This window comes from Ahaetulla prasina, chromosome 3, assembly GCF_028640845.1.
Source record: "Ahaetulla prasina isolate Xishuangbanna chromosome 3, ASM2864084v1, whole genome shotgun sequence".
Classification (NCBI taxonomy): domain Eukaryota; kingdom Metazoa; phylum Chordata; class Lepidosauria; order Squamata; family Colubridae; genus Ahaetulla; species Ahaetulla prasina.
In genome coordinates, this window is record NC_080541.1 from 169,435,742 (window position 1) to 169,462,866 (window position 27,125).

A 27,125-nucleotide genomic window follows, 5' to 3' on the forward strand; every position below is an offset into this window, starting at 1 on the left:
TTGCGTGAGCAGGGGGTTGGACTAGATGACCTCCAAGGTCCTTTCCAACTCTGTTATTGTTAATCTGTCAGTGGTGGGTTGCTCCCAGTTCGGTCTGGTTCTATAGAACTGCATGCGTGCTCCCATTTTGAACCAGTAGTAAAGGTAAGTAGAACCCACCCTTGATGTATGTATGTAAGAATAGTAAAAAAAATAAAGCTTAATTATTCCTTGAATTCATTCAGTCACATGGGTTTTTAGAAATATAGCTAGTAAAGATAGACTATTGCATTCCATATTTAAGATTAAAATCAGAATGAAAGAAATGAGATATTTTATATTATGTAGTTAGGTTTTTTCCCTTTTTAAGAGTTTTTGTGTCCCAGAAATATGGGATACATAGGATGTTTATGAATGGAAGGATCATCTGGACCCACGTTTGAGGCAGGGCAAATTATACAATTAAAGACTTATTGGGAAACATTCTATTTTTATGTCATTTATAACAAAAAATCAGTATAGGAGCCATAATTCACATATAAGCCTATCTCAGAAGTTAGATTTCTTTTATTCTTTTATTTTATTTATTCTTTTATTCTGAGAGGCTTTCTCCCAAATAATTGAAGTTCAAGACTGTAGCCTTAAGATACAATTTTATGCAAATGTTTTAAGAGTCTTTCATTGAACTTAAAACTTATTTCTGAAAATCATATGCATTAAATCACATAATTAGCTTCTCATAGAAAACTTTAGTCATTTCTCTTGTAACCAGATTAGCTCCCACAATGATATAGCGTTAGCTATCGTGCAGCTTCCTCACACCTCTACTAGGTGAAGCACATTGTAGTGCACTTCTTTGGAAGTAATCCTCAGCCAAACCATGGTTTGTTGGCATTATTTTAGAGTGGACTTTGTGTTGCTATTTTCATCTTATTTTATTAAGCATCAACACATGCATTATTGAGTTTTTAATCATGGAATGTTTTATGTAAAAAATTTTTAATATACCACACAAGAATGTAATTTACACCAGACTTTACATAAAATGTTGGGTGAGATTTTGTATGGCATTGCCTTCCACATAAAGCTCACAGCACAAATACTGACAAGGTATTTATGAGAAAGAACAAAGCTATTAACTGTCATAAATAAGGTGATTAGATGTACAATCCCATAAACTGAGCAAATTTCCCCCAGCAATTCTTGTGGTAGAAAATTTTAGTTTTCTCTACTTTTTTCAAATTTACACTTAGTTACAAGTGTAGCAACATAATATATTCTCTCTTTTTTTGTAATTATAATTCAATCTTTCCCTTCTGACATTTCTTCCTCCATGGATATTTTCATCAAAGTATATTACAGAACAAACAAACAAAAACATACCCCATGGTTTGAAACTCGGATGTTTCTGCTAAAGAGCTTATATGAAAGATTAGTTGAAACTGAAAAATCTTATGAGTTTAAAGGATCCACAGAAAAACAAACATCCCTGCTTACCTTACTCATAACCTGTTGGGTTCTAATGTGTGAATATATGACAGTGTTTTGAGCTGTATAGTGCTGACATTACAAGCACAAACAGATTTTTTTTTTCAAATACTGAATCAGTGGATAGTTCTATTGAAACACAACTATTTTGAAGGGATGAAGCAAGCAGAAACAATTTTCTGATGAACTCACACAATCTACAGGTTTAATTTCGAATGTGCATTTGAATGGCACAATTTCCACTTTTCCACAACCAGAGGTGATAACTAGTAGATATTACCAGTTAGGATTTTTTTCCAAATCCTCTTGACAACCCCTTAATGCTGAAGGCTGTTAAAGATAACATGTACTAGCCCTGCTTCCATACCAGCTGACAAAAAAATAATGGTGATCACTTTTATCAACATTATTCCAACCAGGGACATTTCAGTAAGGGATGATGAGAGGATAATTTGCACACCTATTCCCTGTTACATGTTTTCATTTAATTTGGCTTATTTTCAATTTGTTTTTTTAATAAGGAGGTGGCCGCCCATGTCGCAAAATATGTTTTTCTAAGCTATCTAAGATAGAGACAGCAATTCGCTGAACATCTGCATCAGTCTGGCTGTTTTCCTTGATGTTAAACAAATGATGCAGTCCACCTTCTTCAATTAACATACTGCAGTACCTGGCAGCTGAAATGACAAAAAGAGAAAGATTCAATAAAATCAAGAGTCTAGAATTTCACTGTCTCTTTCTATTAAGTTTCACATATAACTTTTACATATTTAAATTCTGGTTAAACTGCCTATGGATTTAGCAAAATTATTTTGTGAAGTGTAATTGTCATAAGGCATCCTCAATTCTCTGCTATACTATTTGCTTCTTAAAGAAATGATGAGCATAAGATTACATGGTATGTACACATAAGTACTTCTACACCCCAAGACTTTAAAGCAGGGGTGACAAACTGGATTTCTTTGAGGGCTGGATCAGCATTGTAGTTCTCCATGGGCTGGGCCTTGGGGCGGGGGAGATAGGACGGATGCCTCCCGCATCCTGCTGGCCAAAATGGGGCATATGGGGGATGTGCGCAGCCCCCCCGTGCCCCGTTTTTGGCCTGGGCGACTTCCTGCAGCACCCTGCCAGCCAAGACAGCCTGCACCCTGTTTTGGATGGCAGGGTGTTGCAGGAAGCCATCCAGGCTGAAAATGGGATGTGGGGGGCTGCACACGGCCCTGTGCCCCATTTTGCCTGCCAGAGGCACCGCAGGCCAGTGCTTTGCTATTTCCAGGCTGGTGCTTTGGCAAGATTTAAGCACCCCTGCTTTAAAGGATATTGAAAGAATAAATCCAGTAAAGAGCAAAGCCAGAAGGCTCCACCAATTATTTTACCTATCATGTGTTGCACATGCATCATAGCATCATTTAGAAAGGCATAAAAAAGGCAATGGAGACAGGATAGAGATTGACATTGGGGGCAAGCAAATTTTATATTGATAGTGGTTTCTGTTTACTCAAAAATGGCCGGAAAGCACTTTAATTAAGTAAGAGAATAACAAGTGTCTTGTTACATTTGTTAGACATAGTCTGACTTATCAGTTGAACAAAGACCAAGCTAGATCTGTTTGCAAGTTCAAAATGCTACCCACTGCATCAGCAGCAGCAGCAGCTGCTAAAATCAAAAACATTTACAATTTACCTACTCACATAGCTTGCCTTTTAACTGTGGCAGAATTGCTGCAAGTTGATTTCCATTCCCCACAAAATTATTTCAAATCTGTGTTGCTAGATTTCACAAGAATTATCTGTTGCCTACTAATTATTCTTATGTTGAAAGAATTGCTTAATATAAAGAAGTTTTCTTTTTTTATCAATACATACGATTTTTGCTGCAAACATGCTGCATAGCCCATACGGCCCAGAGCTGCACCCCAGGAGTCATGAAGCAACCAAGCAAGGGGAAAAAAGGGTTGAATGACCTATTCATGAAGAGAAAAAGGGAAAGTCCATCATTTTGAGATTTTGATTGTGAGTACAGCACTTACAAACACACACATTTTTTGGATCCTTTCAAGTCACTCTTGATTCCAGGATATTACATGGTCAAGTCCATGCTGCTGCGTTGCATCATCTTCCGAAGTGATCTGTGATTGCTTCCTTCCTAGAGCTGGTAGGATACAGCCAGTATAAAAGGACGTATCATAGCAATACAGCTCCTCATTAGTGGAATACAAGCAATTCTTAACAGGAAACCATGACACTCAGCAAGCCCTACAGATTTTCTGTCTGCTAGAACAAAAGCTGGCTGGGGAATTCTGGGAGTTGAAGTCCACCAGGATTAAAGTTGCCAAGGTTGGAGACCCCTGTGCTAGAATGTGTGGGGAAGAAGGTAAAAGTCATTTAAATGTTTCATAATTGGGAGAAGTTTGGATAGAAAGTGATAATTAGACAATAGAAGCATAACACCCAGAAATGGCACTCCGATCCTATAACAATTACTTACCGTATATACTCGAGTATAAGCCGAGTTTTTCAGCACATTTTTTGTGCTGAAAAACGTCCCCTCGGCTTATACTCAAGTTTTGTTTTTTTTTAAGCCTCGGCTTATACTCAAGTTTTTTTTTTAAGCCTCGGCTTATACTCAAGTTTTTTTTTTTAAGCCTCGGCTTATACTCAAGTTTTTTTTTTCTTTTTCACATTTTACCGGACTGAAGCCCTGCCGGTGCAGTGAGAGGCGGGCGGGGAACCGCCAGCCTTCTCAGCTGAGGAGGAGGTTTCCCCAACCGGTAGGTGCCTCATTTCCCACCCTCGGCTTATACTCGAGTCCCCAGTTTACCCCAGTTTTTGGGGTAAAATTGGGGACCTCGGCTTATACTCGGATCGGCTTATATTCGAGTATATACGGTATTTATTCATACCAAATCTGCCCACTTCTGTAGGCTTCAACCTGTTTTAGCACTGGAGTTGAATAGAAGGGGTCTCCAACCTTAGCAACTTTAAGACTTGTGGACTTTAACTTTGGGAGTTGAAGTCCACAAGTCTTAAAGTTGCCAACCTTGAAGATCCCTGGAATAGACAAATTCTAAACATGCATGAAAATACATCTTTTGCCTCAGTTTTAATTCAAAAACTGCTTCAGTTTTCTTCCTTAGCAGCAGTACTACTGGTTTCAGCAGATTTAAAATGAAGGATAAATCAATGTTAATTCCACTGAACAAATTAGAATATGGCAGATCGACAAAGCAATCCAACACATGTATACTAAGAATATCCCACTGAATTCAATGGATTTATTCATTAATAGGAATGCAGGATTATAACCTAAAATGTCTTTCAATTGTATCTTGGAAAATCAAAAATGTGATTTTATCACGACAGGCAGACTATACATATTTCTGGAAAAAATAGTCTTATGTGCAGCGAACTAACTATTAATATTAACTTGTATTAATATTTTTGAAGAGTTTATGTCAAATTCATAGTTACCTGTATGCCACCATTTCACATTCTGGTGTAGGCCAATTCAAAATGGCAGAATGCTATAAAACAAAGAAAGTAATGTTATTGTAAAGGTTTACAAAGTAACTCAGAAAAAAGGAAGAAATATTTTTCAGTCACATCTATACCAGTTCATCAAGGAGTGAGGCTCTCTGGTTGCGACTTAATGTCCAGGCTTGTTCTCCTCGGGATATTAAATGAGCAATAATCCCAGCTGCAAAGTAACTGACTTCCACCTCAACACTGTGCAACAACTTGCTGATGTGGTCTATGAAGTCTTCCCACATTAGCTCAGAATGGAGTTCTTTAACCTCTGCAATATTGTTCTAAGTAAAAAAAAAAAAAAAGAGGAAGAAATTTTAGTACAAATGGTCCTAACTAATTAAGCTGCTTTTCCAGATGTTTCTGAAAAACTACTAATGCGGACATGGGGTTTGACTTTCTGTCCTACTTTCTGGAACAGTTTTCTCAACATGAGTCATTAGATTGGGCATGCTGACTGAATTCCAATCTACTGTACTGCATTTTGAGGACGATGGGTTAGAGAAGACTGTCCTCAAAGCTGCCCTGATACTGATGGAAATAGGATGCTAGTCTAAATTATTGATTGAGTCAACAGAGTTGTGTTCTAATGCTAACACTTAAGATGAAATAAATAGAGATTGTGAAGGAACAGGGTTGGTCTGACTGGACCCAAAGTTAATAGAATGGAATTAAAAATAATGTATTCCAAGTACAGTAGTGAAGAATGTTAGAGGGAGTAGGAAAGAAGATAATAGGGAAAACAAACATTGCCGACATCCAGGTTAAAAAAATTCTATTCTTTTCATCTTACCAAAAGACCAAGAACTTTCTGTTGGATAGAAGACTCTGAAGGAAAAGACTGTAAATTAAAAGAATAGACAACCATTAGTAAGTGATAATATTTTGCTAATATTGGATAATAAGCAGATTACATTCTCAGAGAAGTCTACAACATTAAAACGATTATTTTGGCAGTACAGGATCAACTTTCAGTCACTGCTATCCAAAGCAGGATGATTGAGTCAGAGGAAGTATACGAAAGGACTTTTTAATTCTTTCAACAAGAGGCAGGTCTCATTGTTTTGTGAGCTGAGCTGAGAGAAGAGTCAAGATTTCTATGGACAATCTTAGTTATAGGTAGTCCTCGATTTACATTTAGTGACTGTTCGAAGTTACAACAGCAATGAAAAAAGTGATTGATGACCATTTTTCACTCTTATGACTATTGCAGCATCCCCAGGGTCATATGATCAAAATTCAGATGCTCGGCAACTGACTCATATTTATGACGATTGCATGTTCTGGAGTCACATGATCACCTTTTGCAACCTTCTGACAAGCAAAGTCAATGGGGAAGCCGGATTCGCTTAAAAACCCTGTTACTGATTCGACAACTGCAGTGATTCACTTAACCATTGTGCCAAGAAAGGTAGTAAAATGGGACAAAATTCACTTAACAACTGTCTCACTTAGCAACAGAAATTTTAGGCTCAATTGTGGTCCTATGCCAAGGACTATCTGTAATTGGTTTGAGGACTGCTGCTTGTGAAAATAAGAAGCCTATCACAAGTATACAGCATGACTTCAAAATTACAAAGTTCATTATCTCCATAAAGAAACTGAGGTAAACCAATACAATAATAGCTATACAGATGTTGACATATATCTTTCAGTTCCCACCTCCAAAACTTTCATGAAGAGTTCCAGCCCTTGATTTTCAATAAAGTGCCGACACGTGGTTGGAGACTCATCAGTGAGATTCCAAAGTGCACTCAGCGTAAACTTAAGTGTAGTGTCCACTACGTTCTGATTTGTTTTTTGCTTCACAATTTGAAGAAGTTGCTGTGGGCGGGGGGGAATAAAGCAATTGATATTGTTGAGTCACTCTTTTCAAATCTCAGATATTTAATGGCATAACAGTCACAATGAGAACATTTCTTTAAGCCCACTACTGTCATAGTCTAAAAATAGTGTTTTTAAAACTTGGCAAATTTAAATCATGTGGTCTTAACCCGCGCTGGCTGGGCAATACTGAGAGTCAGATTTGAAAAATACTGGCATAAAAAAATGAAAGATTCCTTTTACTTTTGTCCTAAAATTAAATCACTCTCAACTTATTAGGCAAGGCGTGTTGCATACACATATGGTACGAATGAGGAACATTGCTAAAGTGTCTTTTATTGCAATTTGGCCAGACAGCTTTGATTATTTATTTAAAATGAGTAAAATAAAATCTCCAATCAAAGGACCATTACTAGCTTGCTAAGATCATAACCACTTTTATCACAGTTTATTTTTTTTTTGCAAAAGATCATTAAATGCTTTGCGTATGAAGTACACGATTGATACACACCTGTGATGCACTACAGTACTTAGGATGGCTGTGTAACAGCATGTGATCAAAAAACAAATAAAATCAAACAGATTTCCTTCCTCTCTTGAATTTGAAGCAGTAACAGGGCACATTAATGCTTCAATATTTGGGGGAAAAGGAGGCACAATAGTTGTGTATGCCAAAGTAACCAGAATTTTTTTTAAAAAAATAAACCCTTCAAGGAGAGGAACATTGAACATTTCCACTTAACACTATTACAGACAGAGATTGAGTTCACACATTATTGAGGCAAAACATGATTTGAAAGGCACAGTGGCTGGGTTTATTTATTTATAGAATGCATAAGCTGTGTAAAGAATTTATAACAGTTCGTGCAACATCCCATCCCAAATCAAATAAACCACATCCTTTTATTATGTCAACTCAGTCAATATTAGCATTTCAGTCATTTCAAATCGTTCTAATTGCTTACCCTGACAATGAAGAGCTCTGCCCCAAGCTGAGCTGTTTGTTCTGTTGAAAGCTTTAAATAACAAACAAACAAACAAACAGAGTAGTGTCAGATCACTGTTGGTAAGACTTGGAAATTAAGGCTAAAATGGCGAAGCACCAAAATCTCACACCTTTGCAGCAAGAATGGAAATAATAGCCACTGCCATCCTCTGCATGTTTTGATCTTCATGATTACATAGCCATTGCATGACAAGTTTAGCTGCTTCAAACCTGGGGAAAAAAAACATAGGCAGAAAATTAACAAATCTTGACAATGGGCAAATAAAAACCTCCAGCTACCACATTTCAGCCCAAAGGAATATAGCAATGTACAACAGAACCATAATAAAACCTTCAGCTGGCGTCAGCTATTTAAAGAGAGCAAAACAATTTCTACTTCTTGACAGATTGGCCACTTTGGGCCAGTAATATGTCTTTCTGTCTATCCATTTTTTATTTTCAAGATCTAGATTTTAGTACTGGGCTGAGACTGCTAAAGATGCCAATTCATTATTGACCAGTGGTTCCAGGATGAACTTTCTCTATCCTGCAGCACAACATGCACTCATGCATATACTAAGAGCATAGTTTATAAAAGAGGTTGTATTAGTTCCAAGCAATAGCAAACTGCAGTCACTGAAGCATAGCCAAGAGGTTGTTCAATGTCTATAACTATTAGAGAACATATGCAGTTCCTTCTGGTTTCCAAGTCTTTTTTCACCAATGTTCATAGGTTCCTTTGCAAATTAATAGAGTATTTATTTACCTGTTATTAGGACTAGGGTTAGCATCTTGAGTTGCTCGAACATGCAACATTTAAAAATGATAAATGAATAAATTACCAACTTCTGTCCTAATATATGCTTAGAAAAATGTTGGCATTTCAGATAAGCGGATGGGTGAGTGGATGGATGGACGGCTAGACAGAAAATCCTTCTATCTATTAGCTATGAATAAGGAGAATTATTTAAAATTATTCAGTAGTGAGATAGAGTGATCAACTGCATTTAGACAGCAATCTTAAAATTCCTTTCTCTTGTCTTCATAATTCGAAAAATAAAAACAAACCTGTTAAATGGAACATCCTGAAGTATCCTATCACTGCACAATGATAAAAGACAGTTCTTTTGCAGCTGTAAGATGGGGAAAAAAACACAGCAAAAATATTTCATATCTAGGACAGGATTTTATTTCTCCCAAATGAATCTTGTAACATATTGATAATTTGCCATTTCTTCTAATGAGTTCATATTATCATTTATGAACATCGTTATTTTGAAATAAAACTGAACAAAAATGATAAAAATGTGCATATGTGTTCATAAATATGAATCTCTTATTTGTATTTTTTACACCAGCATTTAGGATGCTTAAAAATATCCATCTGAAGCAACATATATTGTGATATCTACAAATAAGACAGAGGATACAAGTGTGTTTCAAGAAATAAAGCATTAAAATATGCTTAACAGAAGGAAAAACAAGTTTCCTTTATAGGGTAAATTAATTTTAGAGTTAAAAAATTGAGCCCAATCTAAGTTCTTTATGTAAGATACACTAAACTTAATCTACCTGTAGCTACCGCAGTCTCTTCTAAGTAATCACCATAAGAATGATCTTGACAATCCCAATTTCTAATTTTTATTGCCTACAACCTGCCACCTCATTTGACTGTGGACAAAGGGTAGTTCAAATGATACCTTAATAGCCCGTTTAGTTCTACAAACCAAACAGTACATAAAAGGTAAAGGTTCTCCTCACACATATATGCTAGTCGTTCCCAACTCTAGAGGGCAATGCTCATCTCCGTTACAAAGCCGAAGAGCCAGTGCTGTCCGAAGACGTCTCCATGGTCATGTGGCCAGCATGACTCACAGGCTCACAGAATGCTGTTACCTTCCCACCAAAGGGAATTTTTCTACTAGCATTTTTTACGTGCTTTCGAACTGCTAGGTTGGCAGAAGCTAGGACAAGTAACAGAAGCTCACCCCATTATGCGGCACTAGGGATTTGAACCGCTTAACTGCTGACTTTTGATCAACAAGCTCAGCATCTTAGCCACTGAGCTACCGCTCATAGGACTGGCCAAAGTTTAGGGTTTGGATGAAAGTTAACTTTGTGGTTAATATTAAAGAGAAGTTTCTGACTTATTAATGTCCATGATGAAGAATAAAAAGAGACTATCTGAATCCAGAGGAACAGGGGATAGTTAAGCATTATAACAGAAAAGAATGTACAAGATGTAGGTGAAAGTTCTACTTCAAGATTCTCTTAAAGACTTCTATGACCAGAATTATCAAAAATTGGCAGGCCAGCCTCATGCCATTTTGGGACAGGACATAAATGAAAACTAATGGTAGCCCTATGTAAATTTAAACACAGATTGTCTATTTAAAAAAAAAAACACATCAAAAATGCCTACCCATTTTCCTATTAAAAACCTGTTGGGAAATTAAAGCATTCCCTATGTCTATAGTCCTGTACGCTCCCTTCTAAAAATGTGAAGTGAGATTCCAAGTCATCAAAAAGTTGTCTACTTCTGATGTGGTGCATACTTCGTAACATTTAGAGTAATCGCCACAGAATGCTAATTTGTAAAATGTTTCTGTTTTATGATACATGCAATGTCAACAGTAGAACTGCAAATCCATCAGACACGAGGGAGACCTTGCTGCTCTCTGAGCTTGGTTGTTTTCTTGCAGACGTTTCATTACCCAAACTAGGTAACATCATCACTCATGAAGTTACCTAGTTTGGGTAATGAAACCAGTCAAACCCAGAGAGCACCAAGGACCCCTCATTTCAATCCTGAGGTATCATTATTCTCCTCTATCATTTCCTTCAGTCATGAACCAATATTGGCTATATTCATAATATATTACACTGAAGCTGCTTAGCTCAATTTTTCTAAAAAGACAATAATCACTTTCATTCCTGTTATAAAATACAAGCATTTTAAAAACCATTTTAACACCTATCCACACATATTCAAAATCAACAGTATATATCAGAGGTGGGTTTCAGCAGGTTCTGACCAGTTCTGGAGAACCGGTAGCGGAAATTTTGAGTAGTTCAAAGAACCGGCAGTAAAAATTCTGACTGGCCCTTCCCCCATCTATTCTCTGCCTCCCGAGTCCCAGCTGATCGGGAGGAAATGGGGATTTTACAGTATCCTTCCTCTGGAGTGGGGTAGGAATGGAGATTTTACGGCACCTTTCCCCTGCCACACCCATCAAGCCACACTCAGAAAACTGGTAGTAAAAAATTTTGAAACCCACCACTGGTATATATGAAGCGCTTGGTGCATCTATAATTCATCTCAAAGGATTAAAAAAAAATCAGTACACTGATTCTGCATTTGAAATGCTATGTCTATTACCTCAAAAAAAAAATTAAATGGAAAGGCTTACTTGTTGGTGGTTGGGGAAATGCTCCATGGCTTTAAGGAGTAAGTGGGTAACATCTGCTAGGAGCCTAACTGGCATGCCTGCAGCTAAATCTTGTTTTGTCAGGTTAAACACACAGGCACTTGCTGCTAATTGCACAGGCAAATTCAGAGGATGATTTCTCATGCCAACAACTACAAGCTGGAAGGAAGGATCAAGAGAGGAAATTGTGAGCTGGCTTATCATCTACAATGAAAACAGCTACCATATCCAAAGCAGAATTAGTTTAGCATTTCTAAAGTTCTTGAAATTAGCTGGCAGATATTTTACACTCCAATTCACAGATCTACCTTGATTATTTTCAACTTTTTCTTTTCATGACTAGAGGCAACATGTCAAAAGGCCTAGCCCTTTGCTCTCCTCCATGTTGTTTCCTTCCATTTTAATATTGAAAAAAGTGGGCCGAAAAAGGGACCTAGATCTCTCTGGCCTAGGGCAAACTTACGAAATACAACTTTGAACTGTCTCACACAAATTTGTGCGAAAAACCAAAACCCCTCTGAATACTACTATTTATTTTACAATATAAATAATAAGGTCTATGTCTATTTTATTGGGGTTTTTTTAGCAATTAAACTGACCCATTGGAGGAGACATCAAAAGACTGAGCAGCTCACTCCTATTTTTTGAAGGGAAAGCTCTTTCTCCTACCGGTACATTTTCCTTTCATGCCTACAGGAAAATGCTCACTTCTTACCTTGCTATTTTGCTGTATGTGTTGTACCAATCCATAATGAGAGGCCCTAATTCTATTCACCGTTTTGTCCACTTCACAACATGGAAAGCTAATCGATTTAATTGGTTATCATTTCATTAGACAATTACTGAACAAATAAGATTCCTACTCAACAAATACAGATAGCGCTCTACAGTGTTTTATGGATATGGGCAACGCCTCCTGCTTCTATGCTAAATTTAGCATAACTTATGTAAACATGACGACCACAGTTTCTGAATTGTTGCTAAAATGCTTCTCTTTTTTTCTCACCGCTCCAAATCTGCCAGTGCACACATATTCCATGATCTCTGCTTTCCTAAAATCCATCACATTTTGAGATTCCATTGGAGAGATGTCCCATCAGTTTAAATAGTTTTACCTTCAGAATTTCTGGTTTGGTATTTTCCATAAAGTGCGTAAGGCTAAACAGATGAAACAGTGCCTCCCTCACAAAAAATGCCCGCTCGCTGTAACGGCGCAGAGCTTCTGAAATCTGAGTTTCATTTGCTTCTCCAGAAACCTTCAAAATATAGAACACACAAGGTATCAGTTTACAATTAGGAAAAAAAAATACAGGTAACAGAAATATTTTCAAATGATCTATTTTTATTTCACTATAAGAGAAAAGGCTGGAAGTTATGTATCTTAACTTACTTTTTCTGAATTATTCTTATAAATGCTAAACTTCTGCCAAGCTGACAGAGTTTCCCCAAAATATATTAGGTTTTTCGGATATTCTCCTCTAATATTGTTCATAAATAATTAAACTTTGAACTATTTTCAACTATAATCATTTTTTTTCAAGCAATATTCAAGTGTTTATATTATTTTTGTGTTTATTTTCTCTTTTTTATTTATTTATTTTCCATGCCAGTTTTATCCTCATCATTATATTTAATAAGGCACATCAATGACACTATCTATAAACTGGTCAAACAGTGTATTGGCAAGTCTGCTTTCCGACATGCTGAAAATTCTAAACCAGGAGACAATTTTAGTATGCAGAATACATTACAAATGCAAATGCCAAACAACAGATTCACTGAATATCCCAAAATAATTAGTACTTTTGTATCAGATCAAGCATACTCAAAGTTAACCTGTTTCAGAGTTTAACAACTAGACACAAGAACAGTTTTTTTCCTGAAGGCCATTACTCTGCTAAACAAATAATTCCCTCAACAATGTCAAACTATTTACTAAATCTGCACTACTATTAATCTTCTCATCATTCCCATCACCAATCTCTTTCCACTTATGACTGTATGACTGTAACTTTGTTGCTGGCAATCCTTATGATTTATATTGATATATTGACCATCAATTGTGTTGTAAATGTTGTACCTTGATGAACGTATCTTTTCTTTTATGTACACTGAGAGCATACGTACCGAGACAAATTCCTTGTGTGTCCAATCATACTTGGCCAATAAAAAATTCTATTCTATTCTATTCTATAATAAATTGCTTTTCTAAGAAGTGGTCTGCACATATTTCAATAAGAAAATATACATTTGTGTATATGTGTATCTTTATATATACGTATAGAAACAGATCTATATACAATTACAGCAATGTATGTACATCAAAAGTCTTACTTAGGTCAGTGGAATTTATTTCTGAACAGATGTGTAGAGTTGGCCTATCTGCTACATTTAGGAATGATCTCATGACCTGGTTCACACATTGCATTTGTCTGCAATTAGCTTACCATGTGTGAATTCAGCAATTGTGATTTGCAAAGAACATATAATTTAGCTTGTTGTGCTAACCTAGCCCACATAGGCATTGTTTAGAAAAAACTGTGAAAGTGCTGAAACATAAGTACAAATTATTTTAAAAGATTTTTAAACGATTCAACAACACCAGGACTGGCATTACCGTATGAGCAATTTATATTGAATAGGTAACTACTTTTTATCCAGTTTGAAACTTACCATATTTTTTGGACTATAAGAGCACCTTTTTCCCCCAAAAAAGAGGGTGAAAATCTGGGTGTGTCTTATACTCCGAATGTAGCTCCACCCAGCTTCTCAAACGGAGGTTTCAGAGGCTGCAAGAAGCTTCAGAAAAGAAGCCCCCAAACAGAGCTTCGGAGGCTTTTTTTTCTGAAGTTCTGTTTTGGAGGCTTTCAGAGGCGGAAAAAAGTTTTTTCTGAAACAGAGTTTCAGAGGCAGAAAAAAAAGCAAAAAGAAAGAGCAAGGCACAGAGCTCACAACCAAGGAACCTGTTGCTAAAATTCACCTCTGGGAACAGCTGATTGGGGGTATTCCAGGAGGCCAATCCACCTGCCAATCAGCTTTTTTCTTATTTTCCTCCCCAAAAACTAAGGTGTGCCTTATACTCCGCAAAATACGGTAAATATGGTAAACAAATGCCAAACTTTTTCTTCTTAGTTAATTGCATTTGATTAATGTCAGGGAATGCAGATTTAATAGCTGTAAGCCAGGGATGAAATGCTACCGGTTCAACCAAACGGGTACTAAAAAGTGCTACTGATTTGCCAAACCAGTAGTAAAAAAATATTTTAAAAGTGTTCCAACAATCACGTGTCGCTCAGTTGATCGTTGGAATTTTTTTTTTTTAACTTTTTAAGCATTTTTTTACTACCAGTTCGGTAGTAAAAAATGCTTTAAAAAAATAAAAAAAGGCTTGGATGATCACGTGGCACAGCTGTAATCGTCCAAGCCCTTTTTTTTACTTTTTAAAGCATTTTTTACTACCTATTCACCCGAACCGGTAGTAGAAAATGCTTTTAAAACGTTTTTTAAAAGGTCACTAAGATTGTGCACCACAGCTGATTCTCCCTCCCACCCACCGTTCTACTTACCTTCCCAAGCCTACTTTTGGTATGTATTGTGCATGCGCTCACAGCACACGCTTGGTGCGAATTGTGCATGTGCACGCACAGCGTGCTTGGCGTGCAGCACACATGCGTGGCCAGCAAACCGGTAGCAAACCAATTCAGATTTCACCACTGATGTAAATTTGTAGCATAGCAATATACATTTCTAGGACACTAAACACATACAGGTAGTCTTCGACTTATGACCACAATTAAATATCGGTATGAGCCAGCAGTGTGCTGCAGCTGCCAAAAAGCCAAGAGTTCTAGGCTGCATAAACAGAAGGATAGAATTAAGATCATGTGAAGTGTTAATACCACTTTATAATGCCTTGGTAAGGCCATACTTGGAATATTGCATCCAATTTTGGTTGCCACGATGTAAAAAAAAATGTTGAGACTCTAGAAAGAGTCCAGAGAAGAGCAACAAAGATGATTAGGAGACTCGAGGATAAAGCATATAAAGAACGGTTGCTGGAATTGGATATGCCTAGTCTTATAAAAAGAAGGACTAGGGGTGACATGATAGCAATGTTCTGATATCTCAGGGGTTGCCACAAAGAAGAGGGAGTCAAGCTATTCTCCAAAGCACCTGAGGGTAGAACAAGAAGCAATGGGTGGAAACTGATCAAGGAAAGAAGCAACTTAGAACTAAGGAGAAATTTCCTGACAGAACAATTAATAAGTGGAACAACTTGCCTACAGAAGTTGTAAATGCTCCAACACTAGAAGTTTTTAAGAAGAGATTAGATAACCATTTGTCTGAAGTGGTGTAGGATTTCCTGCCTAAGCAGAGGGTTGGACTAAAAGGCCCCTTCCAATTCTGTTATTCTATTCTATTCTAAACAATTGAGCCTAACAAGTGAGACATTTGTTAAGTGAGCTTTGCTCCATTTTACTATCTTTCTTGCCATACTTGTTAAGTGAATTATTGGATTTAAATTAGTAACACGGTTAAGTGACTATGGTTACCCATTCACTTTGCTTGTTAGGTCGCAAAATAGAATAGAATAGAAAGGTAAATCACATGACCCCAGGACACTGCAACCATCCTAAATATGAGTCAATTGCCAAGCCTCTGACTTTTGATCATGTGACCATGCGGCTGCTGCTACAGTTGTAAATGTGAAAAATGGTCATAGGCCACCTTTTTCAGTGCCGTTGTAACTTTGGTCACTAAACGAACTGTTGCAACTCGAGAACTACCTGTACAGTGTAATATAGCGAAAATATTAAAGAACTAACAGGAGAGAACATTGTGATCTGGTTTGTGCAATTAATCATTTGACATAATTTATGTCAGTAACCAGAATTGTACATTTTTTGGTACAAATACTAAGCCACAATCCATGACATATAATACTATAGCTTGATATATGCAAAATGCCAAAGCAAAACCACACAAATTACATTATCATTTAGAGCAACAGAACTCAGCCATGAACAGTTACTGAACTGCAGTGCATAGCCTGCCTCTAAAATACAATTTCTATCACCTTTCCAAATTAATTCCTCACTAGAGAACTGCTGTTTCACAGATCAGCCCTATTGTTTGGCTAGCAGGAATTTCTCTGTTCTACATCTCATTGTTTGCACATTGGAAGTGACAAGAACAACAACCGAGCAATAAACTAACCACACAAAAAGTGAAGTGAACTTATTGTCACTCTTGCGATATTGGGGATTTAAAAGCAAAGTGATTTATTGTATACTCTAAGGAAAAAGAAAGTAACAGATGGAGGAATAGAAAAAAAAAGATAAATATGGTTTTTGGATCACCCACTCACAAGCTGTGATATACAAGGATGACCTTGGGACATTATCTCTGGAACTACTCCATTTTTCTGAATCCTCCCTAAAACACCTAGATAATGTTTAGGAAACTCCAATATTCTGTAATCAGTAGATATTCCACATTATAATAAAGTTTTTACAGTCAGATTTCCTAAAAATGAAAATTCCAACAATCCTTTCTATTTTTCCAATTGTTCTATAGCAATTTTTTTTAAACAATACTAAGAAGGACTGTTATTTTTAAAAAAAATCTTTTTCTGTTTAATGCCCCAGAAAAAAAAAATCACCTGCACTTTTAAGCCATTTTTTGTGAAATCTAATAGACATAAAGTAATGTTTTCTGAAAATTAATTTTGTTCTTAAATTATAAGTAGGTTTTATTTCTTAAAATCTAGATCCTTTGTCTTTTCTAGACAAAGAAAAAGTATGTATTTAAGGTATTAGGTATGTATTTAACACTAGCTTTCATTCTCTTCTTAAATTGACTTATCCAACTAAATCATTGGTTTCATTGTACTCCATCCTTTAAGGATCCTAAGATTGCTGGTTCCCCTTCCTTTTTCCTTCCTTTTCTTTCATCATAAGCTATCCAAAAGGCTCATTGGGACCATATAGCTATGGTAGTAAAAAATTATCTTAGTGTTATATGCGGGACATATGTTGTTGTCCAACCATTCGTTTATTTTCAATATGGAAATGTGGTTTCAAATCATAGCTTAAGATAGAGAGACAGAGAGACAGAGAGAGAAATGTGCAAAGATCACTGGTTGAATCACTGTCTCATTCAAATAAACCTTTCTTATACACATGCATTATTATGTACTTGTTCTGACTCAGCTCCCCAAACATGACAAACCCTCTGAAGTTAACCCAAAGATTCCTTTATTAGGAACGCCAGCAGCCCCGGCAAAAAGTTGCTCTCTCACTGCAGGCTAACAAGTCCGGCCAACCAGGAGATGAATAGTTGTCTACCACATCTATTTATCTCCACCCCCCACCTTTTATCCCCAGAGCTAGGTGGGGCTTTGCTAGCAGCGCTGGCTCTTCCTTCCCAAGGATTGGCCCACAGATTTCTACTGCTCTCCTCTCCTCTGCCTTCTGCGCATCAGGCACTGGACCCAGCTGTTCCTCCTTTTCCTCATCAGCCACCTCCGGACCTTCCTTGTTGACTCTCCATCTGAGGGCTGACGGACAGCCCAAGCTCCACCTCTGTCTCTCTCTGCCAGCTCCACTCCCTCTTCCCCCTCGGAGCTCTCAGGTAGCCTTGGTGCTGACCCTGGCTCCCACACCTCCTCCTCCTCCTCTGATTTGGCTGCTGGAGGGACTGGTGGCCAAAAGGCCACAACAGTACTTATATACACATGATTAGTTGTCAGGTACAGAAGTTTGGTCATGAGAGCACACACCAGTTAGAAAATTCATTTTTACCACTGTTTATTAGGGTCATATTTGCGAATGGTTGCTAACCAAAATAGCCACAAACAGTGGTTGTACATCTCTAAAATATAGAATTTGTCATTTAATGAAGGACTTTTAATTCTACTTTTAACTTTCTGCTCCTGGAATTAAGTATTGGATTCAAGAATATGAATCTGTTATCTTTGAAAAGTCCTTATGCTCAAAAAGTGAGAAGAGGAAGCAATACATTTCCATATGAACTAGATTTAATAAAAATGGGTATTATACGCATCATCTTTTTTATTTGTTTCTATTCTTTCTTTTCTTCTCTGGTTTTGTTTTGTTTTTTTGCTATGTTTAGTTTATTTAAATCATTACAATATATGTAATGGATCATTGGACAGCCACGACTGAATTTTCTTCTGCTAATGTTGTAGTTGTAGTTGTTTGATTTCGCTATTGTAAAAAAAAAAAAAAACACCCCATACAATTATTAGTTTGGAGGGGAATATTATTAGAGTTAAGAGAGTGGTTTTTGAAGTATCAATAATATCTACGGTTGTGATAGTCGTGGTACACACCCATGTCCTCTCTTACCCCAAAACATCAGAGTTGGACCATTCATCAGTAACCAAGGTTTGATTGCTTTCATTAAATAATTCAGATCTGCATTAACTACTGTAACAAACAGGTGCCTTACCTTCAAATTCCCTTCTCCCGTGAGAAATAATGAATAGCCAGCATCAGTAGCGAGAAGCCCAACGAACTGCATTAAGGGCCGTTGTTTTACAAATGTTTCCACAGCTTCATCAGTGACATGCTTCCTCCCCGAGATGTCCAAAGATACCAGATTGGGCAAGATGTCTTTCTGTTCTAACAAACGAAGTGCAATATCAGATGTGAACTGCTTATCATCTGAAATATCAAGGTGATTCAGGAATTTTAACTCTCGTATTACATCCAAAATCTGAGTGGTTGTCATTTTCAAGCATTTCAGGTGGTGCATGGTAAGCGATTTGAGGCGATCCTTACAGGCGAGGATTGCAGTTATGTCGGTGACTGAGGTGTTGGAGATATCCAGGCTTTCTAGTCTTGGAAGCGAAGCTACGTCAGCCAGGTCTTCGTTGTAAAAGAGAACATTGGTGATGCTCAAAGCGCGAAGGCCAGTCAGCTGACTGAAGCACCTTTCATAGGGATCTTCCAGTGAAAGAGTTAATGAGTTCAGCACAAGGCATTGAAGATTTTGCTGAATCCATTTATTGCTGCCAAGTCCACTGATGATATCTGTGATTGTGATGTCTGCGTTCACACCGGTGGCATCAAGCTCCACCAGCTTGTGGTGGCAGAATGCTTTCCAAAAAGCTACCGCGGAAATTTTCGCTTTACGGATGCAGGCTCTTTTCAAACGCATCTGATTACCTCGAAAAATCCCCACTGTTGCATCATTAAGCAGTCCTAAAGGGAAGGAAGAGTACCAGACAAATGACATATATACTGTTTTAAAACTGAAAAACAAGCCAGCTATCACAACTCAGGGAATGTCTACTTCAGGCCCAGATTACAAGCAGAAAGCAAGTTCGAAAAAGAGAAAATAGGAATCAATTGCATTCCTTATTCTCTTTCTCTTTCCCATCCCCAGTTTTTTTTGTTTTTTTGTGGGTTTTTTTGCTCTTGTAGGTTGATTTTAACCAACTGATTTCATTGGACAGCTATAATACCATCTTATCCTTTTCTCTTCTATCCGGCACTATTGCTGAAGCACTTCTACACTAGGGATTTTTTATTGTATCGCTTCCATTCTCCAATGGCACAAAAATTGCCATGCCTCAAATACCATTAAATGCTGTACTGTAATTTAGAATGGTTGATGAAAGAGAATGTTCTGACTCTGTTCTATTTGCTTGGTGCAGAATACCATTTCATTCTTAATGCCATCAATTTTGCATCACTTCTGTTAAAAATAACCAGGCCAAATCAAGTGGGAGTTCATAATCAAATGCAGGGAAATTCAAGCCCTCGTTTAAATAAGTCAAATAAGTTGACTTTGTAAATATATACAAATAGAATGAGACTATTGCCCTATACATTGTAAGCCGCCCTGAGTCTTCGGAGAAGGGCGGGGTATAAATGTAAACAAAAACAAAAAAAAAAATAACTAAGATGGCTCACTTTATGCTTGAATGGAATCCCCAATTACCAGATCTGAATGGTTTATTTTACCGTGGAATGCCATTGTCTGCAGCAATCGGTCAGCCACTTCTTGTGGAAATATTCCAGGCTCTTGCAAACATAATGTTCCATCCTGCCTTTCTGTACAAAACTTCTCAAGGTCAGAGGTTAGATAGTTTAAGCAGATGTCAAGCAGAGAGTACGGTGAAGCCTCTTCCTGCAGAAAGAAGTCCAATGTCTAACATTTGAAATTCAAAAAGGCAGCATTTATCACTGTTTAACTGACAAGGGAGCAGTGAGAACTGCACTTGCAATTCTCATCACCACTAAAAATAAAACCTACACGGTAGAAGTTGGTACCAGAGGCCGTTTTGTGCCAGTGGTGAAAATCTGTACTGTAATAAGTGTCCTACTGCATAAGTATGTAGCTGTCTGAAATCATGTAATTACAAATCATTGACTTAAAGGTAATTTATTTTCAAAGTGAAATTACAGACCTAAAGGAAAGAGAGCAAGAAAGAATTTTTCTGACTATAAATACGGTATCACTTACTCTGATCTCTATTTTGTGGGGTCAAACAAGTGTCAAAACCTAAATATACCTGTACTCAAAATTAATATAGTATCTACCAGTTTACTTTTAGTTTCAGATCTCAAAGTATACATATGGAACAAGAGCAGAAACTAGACTTAGTGGTGGGCATGGTTGTTTGTGCACACATATCCCATTTTACAAAGGACTACTTTCTGTTTGAAAACTGTCTATTCCAAATACATTTTAAAGAAAAAATACCCTAAGGAAGCATAGCAGACAATGAATGACCTGTGCTGGTGAAGGTTCATTCCCTGAGCTTGTAGGTTGGTTTCCAAACGTTTAGTTACCAGGCTAGGTAACATCTTCAGCAGAGTTTAGGGGATGTCAATGTCAGTGTTCTTCTGTTTATAAGAGTGGTCAGTAGATCATGTGATGGTGAGGTCACATCAGGTAAGGGTCACCTCAGATCAGGGTATTGTGATGGCTCTTGTGATGGGAGTGGGTGTGTCAAGTGAGGGTCTTGTAGTGAGTTTTGTGATGGGGTCTTGTGACCCCTAAACTCTGCTGAAGATGTTACCTAGCCTGGTAATGAAACATTCCAAAACCAACCCACAAGCTCGGAAAATGAACCTTCACTCTCATCCTACACCCGAGCTACAGATATTCACTACTATTGCAAACAAGGGCTTGGATCAGCTAATTAAAAAATACAGAAGTAATTTAATTATTGGCTTGGTTCGCTCACGATACTAAGCTTTGATGTTATACATTGTGATATGTTAAATAAACCACAGTGGCTGAATTCCACACTCAACTGCTAAATGCATCTAATCCTGCTAAAACAAAACCCTTCCAACTCTGTTATTCTGTTACAAACAAGCATATTAGATTATGGCTTAATGCAGAAATGTGAATTATCTCCTTTGACAGGTCCCTCCTTTCTATTTAAATTACAGTCATTGTCTCAAAACTGTATCTCCACATATAAATTATCCATATTTGATGATACTCTGGTGATACAGTTTTTTTGGTGATACAGTTTCTCCTTTTTGACATATGTTACGCTATTCAAATCCAGTTTTGTTCCCCAACAATTGTAGTTTCTCTGTATTAGGTAATTTATTTCCTATATGCTCACCCACCATTCACAAACAGATTCATGTTGTAGTACACATACAGACACAAAAATGCTTGATATCTAGAGGGAGAAGAGCTCATTAAATTTTAATTTTTTCAAGTAGGTAAACTAGCTTATGACTAATTAATATAGGTATTATTGTATCATATAAAAAATTAGAGAATCAACAAATGAATAAACAATATCTAGCTAATTTTAACAGCTCTGGCCATTACTTAAGAGTGGCACCTAAAATGATGTTTAAGCATACAAACTATATACCCTTTTCTTATTAAGCAAAATCTTGAATCATCAAGCAAGAGTAATATTTCAACAAAACTGGCTGAACAGCATTACTATTCTTATGTTTTTAAGGTGGATTTGACAGATCATTTTTCAAGTCTGTATTTCTTGTATTACACTGTGGGAAGTTGATTTTAGTGTCAGATTGTGGACTTGGGTAGACTCCTATAACTTTATTCCACATATTGAAGAAACATGTTAGAATGGACGTAGAGGACACTTAATAATAACTGTTTTGGGGGTTATCCTTGTCTCTTCTGCACTGGTTCATGTTGTTATGGTAACATATTACAAAACGTGTACAGTTCATAATTTATAATAACCAAGCATTCATGAATTAAAACACAGATACTTCTTATTCAAATTATCCAGGTATTTTCCCTTTGTTTTCTTCCTATATCTACATACAAGTCTGTCATTTTCAATAATTTAGCTTTCAGTAGCTCACAGGGTAACACAAATATTGTGACTCATACCCAATGCAGACAAAAGAAAGCAAGCTGTACACTCCCACATAAAAATTCAAAAATAGCTGTACCAATTATTTTTTTAACTAAAAAAAATTGAATTCTAAGCCAATGTACCAGTGTGGCTCAAGACTAGTATTTCTCTTTTATTTCAGCTTGAAATTTTAAGATCATCTTAAAATTCAGATGAGCTAAAATAATATACATCCAGGCTTCGCAAAATGCATACTTAAAAGAACTGCATATGCAACACCCAGTTCATTCTCTCAATTATACATATATAATTGAATTTGACACATCTAATTCTTAAGACTTAAGACTAAGCATTCTTCCAGAAAATAATATTAAGCAGAAACTAGAGAATAAAATATGGAAAAGGGAAGGATGCAGTTCTAATTATTATCCTGCTAATTGTACAGTAATGGCTTACTTTGAATTATCAGCTTTATTGCTACTATCATTGTGAAGCACACAGATGGCATTAAAACAGCATGCAATCTGGAGACAATACATATAGACCAAACAGCTATGCAGCAGTAATGTATGTGTTCGTAGAACCCTATCAGTATTTTTCCTAGATAAAATATAAATAAAGCCAACAAGATGGATTAAAAGTTATTGTCAGAATGAATCAAGAGAAAAAAGTTTCACTCCCTTAACAACATCGTACTCGTAACATTTACTCATTACTCATAAGAGTGTTTTCTACTTCAAAAATCCAACAAAAACTAGATCATTAATAATTGTGTGAAAAGGTATTCTTGGCTCATTTCTAACTTGGAAATGAATTAGGAATATTCCTATTTCAGAAAATTTAAATGGGAAAATCAGACATTTACTGCTTGTCCTAAAATGGAATTTCATGTAGAAAATGTAAAGCACAGAACAAATTTACATTGCTATAATACAGTAAAAGCACCTTGTTGGTCTAAGACAAGGTGGACATTAAAAAACTTCTTCCGTCCCTCTGGCATCTACTAAATATGCTGGAATTACACTCAGTGTTGTTCTTCTACCCAACTGAATAGAACCAGGCAGGAAAAGCTGTCTTGGAATGATAAATGTACTTTCACAAAAGTTCTGAGAACAAATCTTTGGAAATGTTCAGTGTGAAGTGTTTGCCTTACTATTTGCTATATCAACGGACAGCAACTAATCATATATTTTTATAGGTAGAGCATGTAAAAGGTGGGCAAGAGAAAATGTTCTTCGTGTCTCAAAACTGGGACCAGGGTTTATTAATTAATACTGACTGCAGGAGATTTAGAACAAACAAAAATGGATGAATAAAAATAAAATAACATAACAGATAATTAGGTCATTGACACAAGTGATGGCTACTAACTTAAATGGCTTAAAATGGGATTTGATTAGTTCATGGAGAACACGTTGATCAGGTACTATTAATCTTGAAGACTTGTGTTACTCCCAGATTGGTAGGAACATGCCTCCAAATCAGGGGTGAAATGTTCCCGGTTCGGACCGGATCAGTTGATTCTATGGCGGTGGGTGGTTTGGATAACTGGTAGCAAAAATCCCCCCCCCACCCATGTCCAGCCACGTGATCGTCAGAGCCTTTTTTTTTTACTTTTAAAAGCATTTTTTACAACCTATTTGACCAAATAGGTTGTAAAAAATGCTTTTAAAAGGTAAAAAAGTTGCCTGATCATCGGAGGCTTTTTTTTTAAACTTTTAAAAGCATTTTTTCTACAACTTCTTCGGCTGAAGAGGTTGTAAAAAAATGCTTTTAAAAGTAAAAAAAAAGAGATTGTGAGCCACAACTGATCACACACCCCCTGTGCTGTTCCACTTACCCCATGCCTCCTTTTGGTGTGCACTGCATGCGTGTGCACCTTGCATTTGGTGCGTGGTGTGCACTGCCAGCGAACCGGTAGTAAACCAGTTCAAATTTTACCACTGCTCCAAATCCAGTTGTAAGAGATATATCCAATGGGAGAGATGTATGTCTCCACCTTCCATTGTTACCTGGTTGGCCTGTGTACCAAAAGTTTGACTAAAATAGGTATATATTGGGCTGATATCTATACATAAACCTAAATAGTTGTTTTTATGTGTTCATTTTTCTATTTCAACCGTTTCTTTCACTACGCTTTCTATTCCTTTCAGAATCTCCAATATATTAGATAATAAATTGCATGGATTTTCTCTTAACCATGTCTAAAATCTTTTGTATCATTTTATCTACCAAGTTCATTGCTGTCAGACTACTGAATAAGGTTTTGCGTTTTTCTAGAAACTCCTCAGATATCTCTTTCTTCTAGCCTTCTCTTAATTTGCTGAGATTTTAACTTAGCATTAATTACTCCTATGTCTTTTTAAATATATCTTTCTTTCCTATGTCTATTTTTAAGATTGTATGCCTATTTATTACATACTGCAGAGTGTATTTTTAAGTATTTAGGAAGGCAATTATATACAACCTTTTAAGGTTATAAATCTCAGCAGATAATCAATATATTCATCCTAGAACACAATGGATACTCTCTTTTTTGGATAAGGTTATTCCAGAATCAATTTGATATTTATGGGTCATCACTTGTATTCCATAATGCCATGATACTGCAGCTTTTTTTTTAACACTAAAAATCACACTGGAAGAACTATTCTACAGGTAAACATACACCAGAAAATTCATCCATCTTTTATACTAAGACATGTGTGCTGAATGTTCTTGTTTTCTTACTGCATTAGGGACTCCTATTACCTAAAACTGCTATATCAATTTCCGCCACACCTTACAAAACCTAGCCATCCTACCTGTTATAAATAATCTAGACTATTACTCGTTATAATTTAACAAGCTGTTCTCATAGTGACAATGAAAAAAAAGAACGGATGTCTCTTCTCTTGAGTGTCAACGCAAGATTATATGAAACATTCCAATTCCCATTCCCATTAGCATTTGTAAATAGAATTATGTAGTAATGGAAGGGAGCTGTTTGCTGGCCCAAAGACATCAACAGAGCTCAAGGATAGGTTCCCCTGACTGAGCACGAGATACATCTTTACTTAGAGCTACCGTATCTGGGCTGCAAAAATCCAAACAACCGCTAGATGACACAGTGGGATGTCTTTGCCGCCTTTTCAGTGGCCATCCAGAATTTTGAGATGTCTAGGCAGATGGTACACTTTGCCAAAATGGAATCCAATAGCTGCTGCACATTCCAATCGCTTCCAAAAGCCACAATCACACATTTCTACCACGATTCTCCTTCCACTAGATCCGTAGTTAAGGGGCATCGGGCAAAGAAGGGGGTCAGGTAGCACAACAACCCCCTTAGCCCCCCTTCCCCCCATTTGTTTACCCTATTAGGCCGAGTAAAGCTTAGCAAAATCCCTTTCCCCCCCGCAACACCCAGAGACATCTTCGCCCGTTTGCTGGAGACCAATAAGGCAAGATTCCGCATTAGTGACAGATCGGGGGGGGGACAAAATAGGAAGCAGTTACGCCAGACTCCAAAATCCGAAACTAAAAGAGGGTTCTCCCTCCAAGGGCTTTTCCATTTGTCTCCCCCCCTACACCCTCCACTTCTCCCCCATGTGGCTCTTTCTACGCTTTCTCTCCGTGTCCCTTTCAGGCAGTCGCGGCAATTCCCTCCCCCCCCCCTTCCATCCACTCACCATTTCTGCGCCAGGGACCCCTCAGCCGCGTCCTTCCTCGCCTCTTGTTTTGTGCTATTGTGGGGCGGGCCCCGACCACCGTGGAGAAGCGAGCCGGGGCCCCCCCAGCTTAGCTGTCACCCTCGACCTGGAAGTGAATTTGGCTCAGCCGAGCCGGCATTAGATCCACACACGCAGACACACAAGCCCTCGGGGAAGCGGGCTGCTGCTTGCCCTTAAAGGAGACGCGCTACTTGAAGCTGGAGGAGGGCTTTTATTTTATTTATTTATTTATTTCCAACCCACCCCCTCTCTCCAAAGCTTCGGAGCCACTACGAAAGTGCTCCGAAATAAGTCACCCCGAATTCCCTGGGCTTTTTCGCCTCGCAAGTTTGGGGGGGGGGAGTGTAACATTGCCGACGGAATGATTGACAGTCGCCCTCCTCCAGTTCGACGCTGGAATTTATGATGTCATTCGTGGAGGAGAAGAAGAGCGTCCCGGCATTCGTGCAGAGTGCCTTCCTTGCTACTGCATAACCGCAGCAGGAGAATCCCGAATCGAAAATGTATCCGGAATCGCGCACACCCATTTATTTGTGCACGTCTCGTTTTTAGGTCGCGTCTTTTTTTTTCATCAGACAGGTGGCTTGTGAATAGAATAGAATAGAATAGAATAGAATAGAATAGAATAGAATAGAATAGAATAGAATAGAATAGAATTTTTGTATTGGCCAAGTGTGATTGGACACACAAGGAATTTGTCTTGGTGCATATGCTCGCAGTGTACATAAAAGAAAAGATACCTTCATCAAGGTACAACACTTTTTGCATTTTGAAATAGAATAGAATAGAATAGAATAGAATTTTTATTGGCCAAGTGTGATTGGACACACAAGGAATTTGTCTTGGTGC

At 37.4% G+C, this 27,125-nt stretch overlaps 1 protein-coding gene across 3 annotated transcripts; it reads right to left on the minus strand.

Annotated features, from left to right (window-relative positions):
- Positions 1–535: 535 nt before the first annotated feature.
- LOC131195598 (protein zyg-11 homolog B) lies at positions 536–26,581 on the minus strand. Of its 3 annotated transcripts, XM_058177637.1 has the most exons (14): positions 26,235–26,580; positions 20,222–20,387; positions 18,702–19,456; positions 12,344–12,484; positions 11,211–11,387; positions 8,869–8,933; positions 7,932–8,031; positions 7,781–7,831; positions 6,654–6,815; positions 5,785–5,832; positions 5,078–5,275; positions 4,938–4,990; positions 3,333–3,430; positions 536–2,144 (listed from the first exon to the last, which is right to left on the minus strand). In XM_058177637.1, the coding sequence occupies exons 1-14, from the start codon at positions 26,235–26,237 to the stop codon at positions 1,981–1,983; spliced, it is 2,181 nt and encodes a 726-aa protein (XP_058033620.1). In that variant the 5' UTR covers positions 26,238–26,580; the 3' UTR covers positions 536–1,980. The 3 variants fall into 3 exon arrangements, with proteins under 3 accessions (XP_058033620.1, XP_058033621.1, XP_058033622.1); XM_058177638.1 differs by lacking the exon at positions 20,222–20,387 and having other exon boundaries at positions 26,235–26,581; XM_058177639.1 differs by lacking the exon at positions 26,235–26,580 and having other exon boundaries at positions 20,171–20,307.
- Between the last annotated feature and the right edge of the window lie 544 nt (positions 26,582–27,125).